General features: G+C 41.8%; 1 protein-coding gene across 3 annotated transcripts; it reads right to left on the reverse strand.

Moving 5' to 3' along the window:
* LOC110429736 (alanine aminotransferase 2) lies at positions 6,852 to 12,376 on the reverse strand. 3 transcript variants are annotated; one of them, XM_021446189.1, is made up of 16 exons: positions 12,168 to 12,376; positions 11,930 to 12,089; positions 11,093 to 11,143; positions 10,513 to 10,563; positions 10,344 to 10,409; positions 10,217 to 10,278; positions 9,553 to 9,631; positions 9,366 to 9,470; positions 9,156 to 9,266; positions 8,927 to 9,064; positions 8,564 to 8,638; positions 8,352 to 8,472; positions 8,116 to 8,270; positions 7,951 to 8,025; positions 7,667 to 7,870; positions 6,852 to 7,243 (listed from the first exon to the last, which is right to left on the reverse strand). In XM_021446189.1, the coding sequence occupies exons 2-16, from the start codon at positions 11,972 to 11,974 to the stop codon at positions 7,127 to 7,129; spliced, it is 1,455 nt and encodes a 484-aa protein (XP_021301864.1). In that variant the 5' UTR covers positions 11,975 to 12,089; positions 12,168 to 12,376; the 3' UTR covers positions 6,852 to 7,126. The 3 variants fall into 3 exon arrangements, with proteins under 3 accessions (XP_021301864.1, XP_021301861.1, XP_021301869.1); XM_021446186.1 differs by having other exon boundaries at positions 11,930 to 12,234; XM_021446194.1 differs by lacking the exons at positions 11,093 to 11,143; positions 12,168 to 12,376 and having other exon boundaries at positions 11,930 to 12,135.

Here is a 17,523-nt window from a genome sequence, read left to right on the forward strand (position 1 = left end):
CCTGCCCCCCGGTCACACGTGGATCCATCAAAGAAGAGCATCCAAGGTACAATTTCCAAAGCCCCCACTGTACCGCAATGCTGAGTCACAAAATCGGCCATAATCTGTCCTTTAACCGCTTTAGCCAATTCGTAACGCAAATCAAATTCCGACAGTGCCAGAATCCACTTACCGATCCTGCCACTCATGATCGGCATAGATAGCATGTATCGAACCACATCATCTTTGCAAACAACAGTGCATTCGGCCGATAGCAAATAATGCCTTAACTTAATACAGGAGAAGTACAAGCATAAGCACAATTTCTCAATGGCCGAATACCTGGTTTCAGCATCAATCAACCTCCTGCTTAAATAGTAAATCACTCGTTCCTTCCCTTCAAACTCTTGAATTAAAGCTGAACCGATGACCATCCCATCGGTAGACAAATACAATCTGAAGGGCTTTCCTTGCTGAGGTGGAATCAGAACTGGAGGATTTACCAAATAATTCTTGATTTCATCTAGGGCCAACTATTGCTCTTTCCCCCAGACGAACTCTTGATCGGCTTTCAGCTTAAGTAAAGGACTGAAAGTACGAATTTTACCAGATAAATTAGATATAAACCTCCTGATAAAATTTACCTTGCCGATCAATGATTGGAGCTCAGTCTTGTTGGTAGGGGCAACTATCTTATTGATAGCATCAATGGATCTCCGACTAATTTCAATCCCCCTTTGATGCACCATGAAACCAAGAAATTGCCCTGCCGATACACCAAATGCACACTTATTGGGATTCATCTTCAACCCATGCTTCCTTGTGCATTCCAACACCTTTCGCAAATCGGCAAGATGCTTTGTGAAGTCTCCAGACTTAACCACCACATCATCAATATAAATTTCCACCAGTTTGCCAATGAACTCATGAAATATAAAATTCATAGCCCTCTGATAAGTAGCACCAGCATTTTTCAAGCCAAAGGTCATGACTATCCATTCAAACAACCCAACATGACCAGCACATCTAAATGCAGTCTTTGGAATATCTTCTTCAGCCATGAATATCTGATTGTACCCTGCATGCCATCCATAAAGCTGATGATCCGATGCCCAGCCGCAGCATCAACTAGCAGATCGGCCACTGGCATTGGGTAGCCGTCCATCGGCGTAGCTCTATTGAGATTTCTGAAATCAATGCAAACTCGAAGCTTCCCATTTTTCTTGTAGACTGGAACAACACTGAAGATCCACTCGGCATATCGACACTGCCGAATAAATTTAGTCTCGATAAGTTTAGTTATTTTGGCCTTAATATCAGGAAGAATATTAGGATTACATCGGCGAGCTAGCTGTTGATGTGGCCGAAATCCAGACTTGATTGGTAACCGATGTTCAACAATTGATCGGTCTAAACCAGGCATCTCAGTATAATCCCAAGCAAAGCAATCTTTATATTCCTTCAACAAATTAGTCAACTATTGCTTACACTCATAATTTAACTTAGCACTAATAAAAGTACGTCTAGGCTTATCACCACTACCTATATCTACTTCTACCAAATCATCGGCCGATGTGAATCCCTGGCCTAACTTTCCATCATCGGCGAACCTATCCATTAAAAACCTTCGTCAGAACCGACTGCTTGGATCGGTGGAATTTCATAATCGGCAACTTTGAGAAAGTCCTTTTCCCAAACTTCTCCTGAAATACACCTAGTTCTTTCGTAGGTGTCTGCTTCTACCGATGCAATGACATAAGAAGAATCTCCCGAGACGATCTCAATCTTGTCACCTACCCACTGGACCAAGCACTGGTGCATTGTAGACGGGATGCAACAATTGGCATGAATCCAATCTCTTCCCAACAGCAAATTATAAGCACCTTTTCCACTGATCATGAAGAAGGTTGTCGGCAAGGTTTTGCTGCCGATGGTCAACTCAACGCATATTGCCCCCTTAACCGGAGACACGTTGCCCTCAAAGTCTTTGAGCATCATATCGGTCTTGGTCAAATCCTAATCTCCTTTCCCAAGCTTCCGATACACTGCATATGGCATGATATTGATAGCAGCCTCACCATCAATTAAAATCTTAGTCCTTGGCTGACCATCCACTCTTCCTTTAACAAACAGAGCCTTAAGATGTTGCCTTTCACATCGGCAGGCTTCTCGAAGATGGCTGTCATCGGATCCAGAGCCAACTGAGCTATTTGGTCGGAAAACTCCAACTCATCATCACTGGACGGCGCAAGGAATTCCATTGGCAACATAAAAACCATGTTGACATCTGCCGATGGACCTTTTCCCTTAGGATCTGATTGTTGTTGATCCCCAGACTGACCAGAGTTCTCGCCCTTGCTCAACTCTTCTCGTCTTTCGCGCTGCAACCTCCTTTTCTGGGTCCTGGTCAGCCCCTCTGGACACCATGGAGGGAGTTGTTGCTGCCTTACCGATGGGCGACGATTTTCCCTTGACTCCACCCGATAAGTATTGGCATCCCTGCAGAATATGAACTCATCGGGAACCCGTGCATTAGCCATCTCCTCAAGCTCTTCCTGATCCCTGGGAAAATACTCAACCCGATCTCTAAGCCTATCATGCACACTGAGCCTGCCCTCCAGCCGATCATGAACTGACGCTCTCCCTCTAATCGGCCCATCAAACCGGCGGTTATTGTTCTGATACTGCCGATTTGATCTGTCATACCGATCATAACCATTACATTCCGGGCAGTCCCTGACAGTAGGAAGCTTGATATTTTCTTCCCAATAATGAATGAAGAACGGGGAATTCCAGTGATCCCTGTGCCGATTCCACTCTTGTCGGCGTCTCTCTTCTTCCCGATGGTATTCCTCTTGCTGGCGCCGATACCGATCCTCATGTTGCTACCAAGTTTCCCGAGGCCTTCTGTGAGTTATTACAATACCAGATTGGGGAGGCCTTCCTGAGTTAGTTCCCTCCTGGATCAAGCCTTTTCCTTTTGCATCGGCAGTGGTGATCTGATGCTGAGGATCCACCGATGCACTTCTTTCGGCTGCTTCCGATGTTAAGACCTTGGTCTTTCCCTTAGCATCCAACATGTTCGTTGGGAAAGGATGTTGATCAATCTTCATCGGCTTCTGAGTTTTGGAGCTGTCAAACTTGATCCTCCCAGACTCTATAGCCGATTGCAGCTGCTGTCTAAAAACTTTGCAATCATTGGTGCTATGAGAAGTTGCATTGTGCCATTTGCAGTACTTCATCTTTTTTAATTCTTCAGCTGATGGGATCACATGATTGGGTGACAACTTAATCTGACCTTCCTGGAGTAGAAATTCAAATATCCTATCGGCCTTGGTGATATCAAATGCAAACTTCTCTGGCTCCTTGTGCCCAAAAGGGCAAGACATCGGCTTCTTATTCTTTACCCATTCTACTAAGCCGATGACCGGTTCCTCATCAGAGTCCGAGCTTGCTACTTCACCCACAAATGATACCTTTTTGTTCCATGCTCTCTTGGGCTCAAAAGGCCTGATATCCTGATCAGAAATTCTCTACACCAAATGACTTAAGCTTTCGAACTCTTGAGATGCATATTTGTCCCTGATATGTGGCAGCAAACCCTGGAAAGCCAAATTGGCTAGCTGCCGCTCGTCCAAAACCAGACTATAGCATTTGTTCTTGACCTCCCGTATTCTCTGCACAAAACTTTCAACTGATTCATCATTGCGTTGCTTTAATTTGACCAAATCGGTGATCTTCTTCTCATGGACGCCAGAAAAGAAGTATTTGTGGAATTTCTTCTCTAGATCGGCCCAAGTAATCACTGAGTTAGGAGGTAACGATATGAACCAAGTGAAAGCCGATCCAGATAATGATGACGAGAACAAGCGAACCCTTAACTCGTCCCGATTAGCAGCTTCCCCACACTGAATGATGAACCTGTTGACGTGCTCCATGGTTGATGTGTCATCCTGCCCAGAAAACTTGGTAAAATCCGGCACCTTGTACCGATTCGAAAGCGGGATTAAATCATATGTGGGAGGATATGGTGTCCGATAAGAGTAAGTGTTGACTTTGGGTTTTATCCCAAACTGGTCCCTCATTACTTCAGCAATCTTATCGGCCCAATAAGCATCGGCATCTTGCCGATGAGGCGGTTGCGGATCTGGGATCTGATGATATGCTTCCACGTGTCTATGTGGCGCGTGATCTGCATGGAACATTGGGTTGATCATCTGGCCACCAACCTGCTGACCACCGATCTGTTGACCACCAAACTGCTGAGCACCAAGCTGCTGTCCGCCAATCTGCTGTCCGCCAATCTGCTGCCCAAAATTCATTGGCTGGTTGGACAACCCTTGATTCTAGAACCCGGGGTAGATCTTGCCTTGCTGAAACCCTGTAGCTTGATGATGCTGTTGGGGCATTTGTGGAAAGACTTGCTGCTCAGGCCATCCACTATTAGCATTCATTGGCATAGGACCTGCCGATGTCTGATAATTGGGCATCATCATTGAGTTGACATACCCTGACTGAGTCATAAACCTCTGTTGCGTCGGCACTGAATCTGCCGATGCATTAGGCATCTGGAACGTTGGAGCTTGAGAATTCCCAGTGTAAGGCCTTGCAGTAGTAGTTGTAGTATACTGGGGACTCTGATTCATCGGCATGTTTGGAGGTGCCGATGCTATAGGAGCCTTGCCTCTCCCATCAGCCGTCTGAGATACACCAGGTGTCTTCAATGTGAACTCTGGGGGCATACCAAAACCCCACCAGTTAGGAGGAGGGACTGGTCCCGACATTGCCGATGCCAACAGATCTGTAGTAAGCTTAATCTGCCCATCCGAGGTTGACGGATTGGTTGTCATCGGCGTAGACTGTGCATTAGTGACTCCTAACGTGCTTGGAGGAACGGTCGTCTCTGTGCCCGCAGCGGCTGTAGCAGCCGATGGAGCTGTGACCACCGGTGACCCTGGCTGATGATGAGACGGGCCCACATAATTTGGTGGCAACTGTCCTTCTTTGAAAGTTCTAGCCACGGCATTGAAAACCGTATTGGACAGCACACCAGCTTGGTTGATCAAAGCACGGTTAATAGCATTATCAACCATATCTTGAAGTTTACCAGGATTGGCATCAAAAGTAACCTGCCGAGGCATCGGCAGCGCTTCCTTCTGGATCACCTCACCGCTCCTGTTTATGCTGAAGGACCTCAAGCATTGCTGCTTGTAATCCTCCATGGCTTTAGCAATAGCTTGCTTCTGCTCATCCTTGAGATTGGCTTCCGTCACGGGGATGACGTTCTCCTGATCGAACTCTATAGTCGACATGTCGATCTTGATCTTAAATCCTGTCCCACCGAGCGTGCCAAAAGATGTGTTGATGCAAAAGCTAGATCTGCAAACACAAAGGGCTAATACCCGATTTAAACGTTAAGGCGTGCCAGCCGATTTGACCTTACTATCAGCAAAGGTGATAACTCGAATACTTTGGTCCCGACAACAGCGATGCGCCCGGATGCCACGGCCAAGAGGTATTCACGCGGAACTTGAGAATACGCCGAGCTTAAGTCGACGAACTCCTAAGAACTCGTAATGAAAAGGAAAATATGACGAAGTCGTCGAAAAAGTAGATGCTGGAATATGAGTAAAAACTGATGTTTGATTGATTGATAGATAGATCTTACAAAGCCCTGGGGTTTATATTTATACCCTGCTCAAAGAGCTACAACCAGACATGACTAGAACTCGAATTCCAAATTAAACAGAATCCGTATACAAAACGAATTTAAATAACTAAGGAAAACATAAAACTATCCTCCGTGACAGACTGGGACACCACCACAAGCCAATCGGCAATCTTCAGGTTCCTCTTCCGAATCATCGGCAAACCCCATCGTAGCCATCGGCACGGGTTGACGCTGACCATCGGCACAAACACATCAGCACCCATAGACTTAGCCACATTCAACTGTCCCTTCATCGGCAACCACTCTCATCGGCAACTCTCCAGCAGACCAGTCACTGTTGTCCCATCTTGCCGATCTATACTCTACCGATCCTGGGTACGTGTCCAAAAACGGTGTCGACAATAGCCTCCTGTAGCTTGATATTACTAACAAGTTCCCTTCTCCAAGCTTTAAGGGCTTTTGCAGTTCTAGCAATTTTACATGAACCCGAAGGATATAGCATCCCGAGTTTCGACTTGCTATTGCCATGCCGATTTAACCGTCGAGAGGCAATCTGGCTATTTGGTCCACCATGATTCGAAGAGGAAGCAACGGTAGAAATCCAAAGAAGCGTCTCCTTGGAGAAATGGCGTGCAATGGTCAGAGCCGAGAGAGGCAAGAGCTTGTAGATTTGCTTTGGGAAACAGCTCAAGCCAATCAGTGGAGGCAAAGAAATATGGTCTATCCTAGTCATAGTCGGTGATCGTTTGATCATTGCACCAGGTAAATTTCCTTCCATGGAGTGCTATCTCAGCTAGTTGAAGGTCATCAACTTTATCCGCGTCCGATTGAAGCCCCGTTTGGTTCCCCTTGCTAAATTTTACCTAGCTAAAATTATAATTTTAGCTACTCTTGGATGACTAATGGAACTAAACTATTTTAGCTCCTTTTAAGTTAATATGTTTGGAACTTTAGCTACTAAAGTGATTAAAGTTTAGCTAGTTAAAATTTAGCAAGGGTAACCAAACAAGGCCTGAGACACATAAACACCTGAAAGGGACCATTTCAGCTAACATTGTAATATCGACAGAAATGGTTGATGGCGTCATCCTAGTCGTGCGTCGATTGAAGTATCATTCAGACGCCCGCTAGTAGGATTCCACCAGCCACTCCCGTGGCAGGCAGGTGCACACAATTTTCTACCATGTCAAGCCCAACAGTGTCAGTGAGAAGTTGCCTAGTCCAGTTCGAAATTTTTGTTTTGATTGAAGACAGACAATTGTTGCTCCAGTGGAGGAAATAAGATTTCTAACACTGGCCCCTTTTTGCTCTGTCATTGAACTCTTCTACTTTTTTTTAGGAAACAACCGGAGGGGTTTTTAGCCCCTACTGGAAAATATATTAAAACACAGTACAAGAAGTACAAAGGGGGAACAAAGGGAGGAAAAAAGATGGACTCTTCTACTGAATCTCCATCTTAATTCACACTGTAACAGTTTAGTCGCGGTACTCAGCCATGAACGCCTCATGGAAAGCCTTGAAGCGGGTGATCACCGCGGGGATTTTGTCTTCTTGCGGCAGGATAGTGCATCTGATGTGCCATGTTCCAGGAACCTGTGCAGTCCAACAAAGGAACAGACCATCATTAGGACGGTTAACATGAAATGAAATACAGGGAGATAGCTATGGCTGATTTTATATGAAAAATGCATCTCCATGAACCCACTATCCTATGCTCTTAGAAGTAGCTTTAGCATGTATAGTTCTAAAATTCACCCTACTCTAAAATTCAAAACTATAAATGCCACAGCTTAAATTAGTTGCACAGAAAATTAACAATATAAAGGCAACCTGTACTAGACCTAAGAGTTAACAATCTGACTAGATGTCCCATGAAAACCTATCAACACATAATCCAGCAAGGTAATATTGGACAAAATATAAAACTCCCGTTACTTATCCATATGCTTCAACCTATACATCGACAGCTACAGGCACACAAGTATATTACAATATGTAAAGGTTGAGTTGACTCACTTGACCAAATCCAGATCCAGGGACCACAACAATTCCAGTTGATTCAAGGAGACGGAGAGCATAGAACGCATCAGGTGCTTTCTCAGCAGCTTTAGCAGCCTCAATTGCCTTCTGTGGCAGATGAATCTGAGGGAAAAGGTACATTGCTCCTTCAGCCTTGTTACATGAAATTCCCTCAAGCTTGTTGAATGCATCCTCCAATGCCTGTAGAACAAACAAAAAAATCTTGAATATTTTTAATAAGTTATTACTCAAAACTACAGTAGATATGCAACCAGGCGAACCTTTGCACGACGAGCTAAAGACTGAAGGATTGCATCTTTCTCTGCCTTGTAGGAAGCATATGATTCGTCCCCAACCTGAAGAATAAAGCAATGATTTTTAACTGGACAACTTAGCATTTCCTAATTCCAATCAGGGCATAATTCAAAGAATGCCATATAGCAGACCTTTGGTGGATTCATGACGAGGCTTGCAAGGATTTGACCAGTGATATTGGAGCACAGGTTCACTGAAGCTACCTTGTAGATCTGCTCTCTTACCGGAGCACTGAAGCCAGTGATCTCCATGTAACCTCCTCTTTTACCACACTCTCCATAGTATCCTGGTTGCATCAGCAGAATCTTTTGGCTAAGCCAGTGACTTGACCAAATGGCAGATAAAGTAGTTGGTTATATCAATCTACCTTTGGAAACAGACTGAAATGATACTAGAGGGAGATCATCCTCGCCGTATCCCATGGATCTTGCAATCTTCTTGAAAGAGTTAAATTTCTTGTTGTCAACATAGATGTTCTCTTGATATACCTACCAATGAAAATGGCATCAGTGTTACAGCTGTGGCAAATTTTTTTGTGTTGTTCTGACGCCTAACATCAGCTACCAGCCCATCACTCACCTCGTCAGCTAGAAGAACAAGGCCCTCATTTTTGCAGAATTTCACTATGTCATATTGGTTGTCTTCAGCAAGAACCTACAAATAAATGAACCACTTCAATAAAATTTGTGTTTTGGCCACCAGAACTGAAAAAACATTCATTCACATTGCAGAACGACAAAAAACACTTACTTTTTTCTAAGCTAAACTTTTCCCTAGACAATGCAAGTATACAAAGTATTCACTAACTTAAAACAGGAGTACAAGAAATACACACCTCATGTTATTACATCAATTATAAAGAGTATGGTGTGCATGGGAAATAGAAAATCCAAGCAAGCAGAGATGTTCTTTAATGAGAGAGGATAAATGGTCGGTACAAACCTGCCCAGTCGGATTTCCTGGATTGATAACCACCAAGGCCCTAACATCAATGCCTTTTGACCGAGCATCTTCGAGTTGCTTCTTAAGATCAGAGATCTCCAAACCCCACCCAGTTTTTTCATCAAGGTAATAGGGGACCTGAAAGAACATGTGCTCGATTTAGGTGTCGGTGATACAATATATAACACTATAGACCATATTCTTCTGCTGAGCAAATGAAAGTACATACAAGAGCTCCACCATGAAGAGCTATGGAGGCCGAGTACAAGGGGTACTGAGGAATTGGGCACAGAATGCCATCCTTCTCATTCCTAATCAGTAATTGCATCATCATGTGGACCTTAAAAAGGAAAAAGAGGGTAATGATGAGACTTCAGTGATATCATGTTTATTCAGAAAATGTCCAGGACAATTCAAAGAGAAATTAAAAAATGCACACCCCAGGACTTGCTCCATCTGTAATGAAAATGTCATCTGCATTTGCAGGGAATCCATCACGTGAGGTGATACCAGCAGCAATTGCATCACGCAGTCCTTTGATACCCTAGGAAAAATAAAGAAATCAAATGAAGCCAAGATTCCTTTCTCATTGTGGTCAATAAATAATATCAGACTGAGATGTTCACCTGGCTGTGACTATATGCACCGGTTGCCCTTCCAGGAATAGTTGCAAGAATCTGCTTTGCTCGAGAAATAGCATCAGCACTGCAGTGAGATGAGCCATCAAGTACACATAAGAATTTATGTATAAATGGGACACTGAACTACTTCTGAAAGTTTGTGGATAACAAAAGTATTAAACAGTACAAACAAGACAGATAACAAATAGCAAAAATCATCTTTATAACTGGAAATGACATCAAGGGAAATTTTAGAAAAAATAAATTAATTGAAAGGGCATGCATAATTAGGCAATGATGTAATGGTTCTTCTGATGAACAGCTCAATTAAACATGGGAGCTCTAAAACTGTCTTCCTAGGTATGTTTAATTAATGTCAAAGATGAACGGGGAAAAAGTTAAATACCTGACAGATTTCACAGGAAATTTTACTATTTATATAAATGTTTACTATTTTCAAATAAAATTCCACATAATTCTGTTGCCACAGCTTTGTTTTTGGAGAAAGATAGATTGCCCTCTCTGTAATATTTTTAGAAATTTTAGGTTGATTTGACACTGAAGTTGGGAAAAGTAGCAGGATATCACTTAGTCAAGTGCTTGCACTAGATCTGTCCATTTAAGACCTATAAATTGAACGATGAATGAATAGAACAATGACGATATTTACCTGAACAATGATTTGGTTTCCTCTTTTTCCAAGAGGCATGGATGATCACAAAGAGCAAGAACCTGCAAGGTACCATGTAAATACCAAAGAAACAAAGGTAGAATCAGCAGGTCAAATAAACGCATACCTCCCTGAAGAATGTCACAGGTTGCTGACCAAGAGATTGAGGATTCCCAATGTTGCAGAAGAGGATCTGCAAGGGTAAAAATATAATTGGAATGAGCTATATAATTTTTTTTAAAAAAAAAGGAAAGATAAAGGTAGTTTTAATGAATTTTAATTCAACAGTTAGGTACCTGATCGAAAGGAAGAGACCCTGGTTGCGTTTGTAGTTGTTGCTGCAAGCGCTGTTAACAGACAAAAAAACAGTGGGGTTATATTAAATCAATTTCGAAGCAGTTCCTTAATGGCAGACCTGCCAGTGGCATGGAGTGCTCAAGAGTCTTAAAAGCATTCACAGTGAGCCATACAAAATATGGTGAACAAGATTATTAACCTTCAATAATTAGGATGAATTTCATCAGGGAACAATTGCAAATTAAATTACTAAAGTAATATGGTTAATAGCAATCAAGTAGACTACATGCTTAATTCCTTTCCTGAACCAAACTAGAATTCCAAAGCTATAAAGTAAGCTCTATAACACAATGCATGTTTGTGAATCCAGGTAGTGCACTATGCTGTTCTTTGGTAATTCACTCAAATCAGATAGCAGTGTCAAAAGCAATACTATTACTACAACAGTCTAACGAAACTCTGTATATGAACATTGCCTGATTTAACTGTATTGCCTTGTGGTAACGTGATTAACCGATTATTTGGGAACATGAACGTAGACAGCAAGCCTTGTTGAATATCAGTAGTCACTCAAGATACCTGAGCATGGATGACAATCTCCCCACGGACTGCATACTCACATTTTAAGACCTGTAATAGTTATTAGTGTATTAGCTAGGCATGAGAAGCCACACTCGCCTTATCCAGACAAGCAAAGTACGAAAGCTGCCGTCTATGAAACAGGTGAAAATCAAGATCACACGACAATCAGGTTTACAAACTTCAATAGGTTTAGTAACAAGGCACAGATTGCCAACGAAGTAGTACCTCAGATCTCACAGGACCACAAGTGGGGGCTGTGGGGCAGCAGCCCAAACAAATCGCCGTACCCACTTTTGAGTCAAAGGGGAGAAAAAGGACACTGACATAGATGACATTAAACTACTCTGGTCTCGGTCACAACAAAACAAAAAGAAAAGGCACTCCAGCAGCTCGGATCGCACTGAGATCTACCTCTGGTTTGAGAGGTAGCGATAGCGACTAGTGATCTGGGGAAAAGGAACTAGACTTATTGCCATCATCTAAAGGAAAACGATGGAACTTTGCGCCCGTGCAGTTGTTACAGTTATCCTCAAAAAAATTCTCATTTGATTTCAAAGTGTGAATCAAAATCAGATCATCAGAACAAGAACTAGGCACGGCATGTACCACTCCAGCGAATCAAAGAGAATTTTTTTCAGCCCAGATTTTTCAAGCAAACGAGAATCCAGCCCGCGGCTAAGCTGAATCGATCAGGGACACGCAGAACGCAGCGCACATCCACAGAGCCTCTTCCGCCTCGTCAAAGCCCAAACTTCCCACCGAAAAATCCATCAAAATGGAACCTTCAAGGGCCAGACAGCTAGAGAGGGGGAGGAAAACGGGTGGCGTTCTCACCTTTGGGTTGAGGTTCTCCACGGCGACGCTGGAGGCAGGGGCCATGGCGAAGGCGAACACGAGGGATCAGCTTCGCAGCGACGGAAGGATTGCGTATACGCCGGGGACAACGGGCGGCGTCCCTCTCTCACACTGCGGCCGGTTTCGTGGCGAATCGGGGCTGCAAAGGCCAGATGGTTTGGCGTTGTCAAAAAAGAGGCCAGATGGATGGTGCTTATAAAAGGCGGTCAGGGCGTACGTGGGGAGGGGACGACGGAAGCAATCAAACAAGCGGCGCACGCCAGTCGCCCGCCGGAAAGCGAGAGGAAGGAGAAGGGAGGGCCGCCGAACACAGCCGCGGTTTTGCGTTAAAAGTTAAAACAAACAAGGTCACTCTTTGGTCTTTGCCATAAAAACAAAAGTCTCAGATCAAAGCTGTAGATGGGCTTTGCTTGCCTGGATTACATCAAGCTATGTTCTTTATTATACAAGATGGAGGATTCAAATTTTGGCACTTTATGCTCCTCCTTTGATCCTACTCCCTCCGACCAAAATATATCACGTTTTTAATTTAACTTGTATAGACATCGCATCATCTTTGACTGTTGGTCTTATTCAAAATTTTTTATATAAACATTGCTTATTTTGTTATATGATTTCTTTATTTTATCATTATAATTAACTTATTTTGTTACTTAAAAATAAATAAAACAAATGGTCAAACATAATATTTAGAAGTGAAAAATGTCATTAATTTTGGGACGAAGAGATTATGAGAGATCTATGAAACTATAATTAACTTGGCTAACCCTTTCTGTGCCGATTCAAGCTACGTGATTTTTTTTCCATTTATTATTTTGTGATGTGATGTGGGATGTTTTCCTTCCGGTTTCTGTCTTGTTAATAAATAAAATATAAAAAATTCTGTCTATCAATGTCGCTTCTAATAAAAAAGTTGTTTCAATGTTGAATGGAGCTGTCTATCAACAGGCTGTTATGTGTAATCAAAAAAAAATGTTGAATGAAGCTGAGGAGAGAGACTATTTGATCCTATGAAGTACCGCCGTTTCCTTAACTGTAAATTTTCTTCCATTCCTTATTTCTAATGTCAACAAATGGAAAGAATTAGTTATTTTGAAGAAAGATGTGTGTTTGCATCCTGTGTGTGCTCAGACATTTACAACACACTCACATTCACTTCCATGTACGCGAATCCTAACCCTATATAAGCACGACCGCAGACACCTCAAATACATGTACGCAAATCCTAACTCTATCTGAGCACCTCTGAAGGACCACAGACGTCTCGCTGTCGACGGAGACGTCACCTACCACTAAAAGCATAGTGCCGTTAAATTTAGAAATTGGTAGATTTCACTACAAGAAATCTAACCAGTTCATCTATGATCAATTCGTGTGTGCGCTTTTTGTTAAGCATAAAAAAACTCATCCAAACACAAATTGAGTAAATCTAGTTGTGGTGTACTATATGATGAGATTTTTTTGTTGCAGCTTAGAAGTTGTGGCGAGTGACTCGGTGAGAGATCTCGAACATATTCATAAAGGAAACGAATGTTGCCTTCGCCTTTTGTTTTCCTCTTATTCTCCATCAGAAAGGCTTGCAAATTGCTTCCGTCACATTTGACCTAGAGACAAAAAAAAGTCGAAACAGAGTGAGGTGGCCATTTAGCATTTTTCTCTTTGCTGCTTACGTGTAGAGCATCATTTTAGAGTATGGCTAATAATATATATATATATATATATATATATATATATATATATATATATATATATATTATATAGCCCACTATAAAAACATACTTTCCCATTAAAATACAGCCCACTTTCTCTTCTTGGAGCTTTGTGCATCAGCTCTTACCTTCCATCTCAGCTATAAGCCTACTTATTACATACCCTTATTATACTTATTCTTAGAATAATAATAGAGTTGTTGGTCACACTATACCATCTATACTGAAGTCTGAAAAAAGGATGATTATAGCTTACATGCTCCTTCACTTTTTAGCGTTTGATTCGACATTATCAAAAGATATGGCACTACACCTTAGCGTTTCATACTTTTGCTTCTCTTCGATCTTTGCAATGCTCATAGACTTGTGGTGGACCGGTGGTAACAGTTTTTTTTTTCTGGTTTCCTATATATCACGTGACTGTAGCATGATGCTTGACTCGCACAGAAAGCGGAAACCAATGGCTACACGTCACACATGGGCACCTGGTCAATTATTAGATGCTGGAAAGAACATGCACCCTTTTGTTCTTGGAAAACAAGTTGAACGGCGAACCCCAAGTCTCAAGATTTGCAAGGTGTAGGTTTGAACTGGACCAACCATGGCTCACAAAGGCCAACAACTGTAGGATTAGGATGCGTGCCTTATTGTGTATATTATAATCCGAGTAGTTTCAGCCAGGGAAAAGGCTTTCATTTCATTTACAACAAAAAATTGTTTTTTTATGTGATGCAGAATTTCAGCACTTTGATTTTTACATGTATCTTAGTATCTTATAGTAATCATGTATATATATATATATGACATATGTTGTGACTTCACATTAGGCTAAGCAACTCTCCATGAAACATAGTAAAACTCAGTTTGAATTCTTGATCCTAGTAGTAAAATCAGATTTCTCCTCTGACTTTTAGTATCAAATCTAGGCCTTGTTTAGATCCATTTTTTTTTGGATTTTGACACTGTAGCACTTTCGTTTTTATTTGACAAACATTGTTCAATCATGAAGTAACTAAACTTAAAAGATTCGTCTCGTGATTTACAGTCAAACTGTGCAATTAGTTTTTGTTTTCATCTATATTTAATGCTCCATGTATGTGCCGCAAGATTCGATGTGACTGGAAATCTTGAAAAGTTTTTAGTTTTTGGGGTGAACTAAACAAGACCCTAGTTTGAGTCCATATGCTCACTTGAATGTTCATGATCCATCTATATGATGTTCCACATCATTCTCCTCTACTTGATAGAAACTTGACCCCAGTTATCTTCATAAAGATGGTGTTGTGGTCGATAAAGCGATAGATAAGCCACATTAAAAGTGTTGGAAATATTCTCTCTTGGTAGATCAACAACATAAGCATTGTCATTTATCTTCTTCAAAATAGAGAATGGGTCATATTTCCTTTGCCTTAGTTTTCCGTGAATTCCTGGTGACAATCTCTCTTTTCTAAGATATACCATCACTTGGTCGTTCTTATTATTCTTCTGTCTGCCAGTTATTTGTATTTATGATTTGATGCTTCTAGGACATCATGGACTTCTTTAAGCAAACTAGAGTAGTTGTTAGCAAAGCCTGTTGCTGACCTTGAATTCTGCCTTGAATGTCTTTTTATTAACTCAACCACATGCTTTGGGACTTTTGTGTAGATAAATAAGGAGAATGGACTCCTGCCTATAGATCTGTGTCCTGAATTGATATAAGCCAATTCAACAAGCGATAAAGCTTAATCCCATTGTATTTTCTTGTTTCCACATATACATTGAAATATGTTACCCAAGAACTTGTTCACTACTTCTATTTGGCCATGTGTTTGTGGACGTGCTGCCGTGCTTGAAAATTTCATTTCACTGTTGGATTGGTTCCACATTGTAAGCCAAAATGCAACAAGAAATTTGCTATCACGATCTAAAACAGTTGACCTCGGAACACCATGCAGTGTAACTATATTTCTCTAAAGAAAATATTAGCCACATGATGATCTTCTGTTGTCTTTCATCATGGAATGAAGTGAGTCGTCTTAGAGAATCTGTCAACACTACAACATATACTGCATCATTCCCACACCTTGTTCTTGGCAAGCCAAGTATAAAAAAGTCCATTGAGAGATTCTCCCATACACTTGTTCTTTATATAATGACTTCCCCTGTATATGCTTCAAAGACTTGACCAAAGTCATCATCATAATTCCTTCATTTAAATTGTCCACATACCTGGAAGTTCAGCTTCAAAAGATCTTAGGAGACAAGCACGTTGTTGGCAAATCTTAACGTCACTATTAAGAATAGAGTTTTAAATCTACTCTCAGCAACAGCGCTAGAAATGCGTGTGTGGGTACTTCTTATGTCTATTGGATTATTCTGCAAGCGCACAGAATATACTGATGTAGCACTTCACCGAGGATGAGTATTCCAAGGTATTGTTATTTGTTTTATCCCAAGGGAAAGCAGTGCTAGGAATGTTTAATAAAAGGGAAGAGCTACTATAATCTAGTATCAACTAGTGAAAAAGGGGAGTAAGTGAATCATAGGAAGGCTAGATAAGTAAGATAGCAAAGATCTGAATCTAAGATAACTGGTAGAAAGTTAGCTAGGTGGGTGGATGTTGACGGTTCTTAATGCTCACATTTAACCGTCAACTAATCATGAAAAAAGATCAAAATGCAACCGACACCTAGACTTAGGGTTTCATCTGACAAATTTCCACGAGTTTTGGTGTTTGTCTATTTCTGCAGGGGGTTATCAGGAAATACGAAGGAAAGGCCCACACATCGGGTTTACATAGAGAATTAATGTGTGCGGTCATTTTCCATAATCAGGAAGACTCTAGAAGCAACTCGACCAAGGCGGAGCCGAGACGGGCCTGGGACCAGGGCGCCCGCCCTTGATCCTAGGGTGCCCGCCCTGGTACAAGCACCAATCACAGAATGGAGTACACCATTACAAAGATCTCGTCGAGCTGATCGAAATGCATATATTATTTGCTATATTTGGAGTTCGGAATCAAGAGATATTAATAAAAGAAGGACTCCACATAAAAGAGCTGCGGGATTAATTGGGCCCAAATCAGATTTTGGTCCATTAAGGCCTATGTGCATTTTAATGAGATATGGTGGAAAGTTTAGTACCACATCGCCTGCTGAACCAAAAACACACAAAGGAGGAGGACTATATAAGCAAGGCTCCTGGCCCCTGGAGGAGAACACATCATTATAGAGTTGAGAGGTGCCCTCAAAGGATTACCTTTCCTCTATAGAGAATTAGGGCTAGACATTCCAATGTAGTATATTAGTTCTAGTCGGGAGTTAGGGAGAGCGGAGCTGCGCTCCGGTTCTGGAGAAGTCTTCAGAGTATTGGTATGTCTTTATTGTAAGACTTATACTTTAATATATTTATCTTCTCTATTTCCTTTTATGTCTTTATTATTATCGAGTACTGTAGTTGTTATATTTTGGCATAGGATCTCCGTTCGCATCGAGTGCTCTAGTTATTCATGGTAATTAGAGTAGTAATCGTTAGTGTAGACGTGGTGTCTATACTAGAGGTTACCTGAGATTGCACCCAGTCCTGCGGATTGTTGTGGTAGCCCTAGGGTAGTGACAGCCCTACCGGTCGACGTATTCCACCTCGTTCGGATCGGTGTTTGTAGGACCGTAGTCAGAGCTTCCCAGCCCCCTTCTCATCTCTTTCTGTGGTTCGTGTTCTGATGTCCCAATGTGCTAATATGTGATTGCTATATCTATTCATTCTTTGTTATCATAGAACTGAAGTAATAGAGAAGTATACAGGAACCCAGGTCTCTCCCGTTGTCCTCTCGCTATGGCTATCTACGCATTTATCATAGAATTCTCACCTTTATATTATTAC

This window comes from Sorghum bicolor, chromosome 1, assembly GCF_000003195.3.
Source record: "Sorghum bicolor cultivar BTx623 chromosome 1, Sorghum_bicolor_NCBIv3, whole genome shotgun sequence".
NCBI classification, from domain to species: Eukaryota; Viridiplantae; Streptophyta; class Magnoliopsida; order Poales; family Poaceae; genus Sorghum; species Sorghum bicolor.

What these genes read in the sequence shown, in the direction of transcription:
- LOC110429736 (XM_021446189.1), bottom strand. Translation starts at nt 11,974, where the DNA reads ATGGCCCCTGCCTCCAGCGTCGCCGTGGAGAACCTCAACCCAAAG. An exon ending in TGGAGAACCTCAACCCAAAG is followed by an intron (nt 11,144 to 11,929) that starts GTGAGAACGCCA and finishes TAACTATTACAG; the next exon opens with GTCTTAAAATGTGAGTATGC. An exon ending in AGATTGTCATCCATGCTCAG is followed by an intron (nt 10,564 to 11,092) that starts GTATCTTGAGTG and finishes GTCTGTTAACAG; the next exon opens with CGCTTGCAGCAACAACTACA.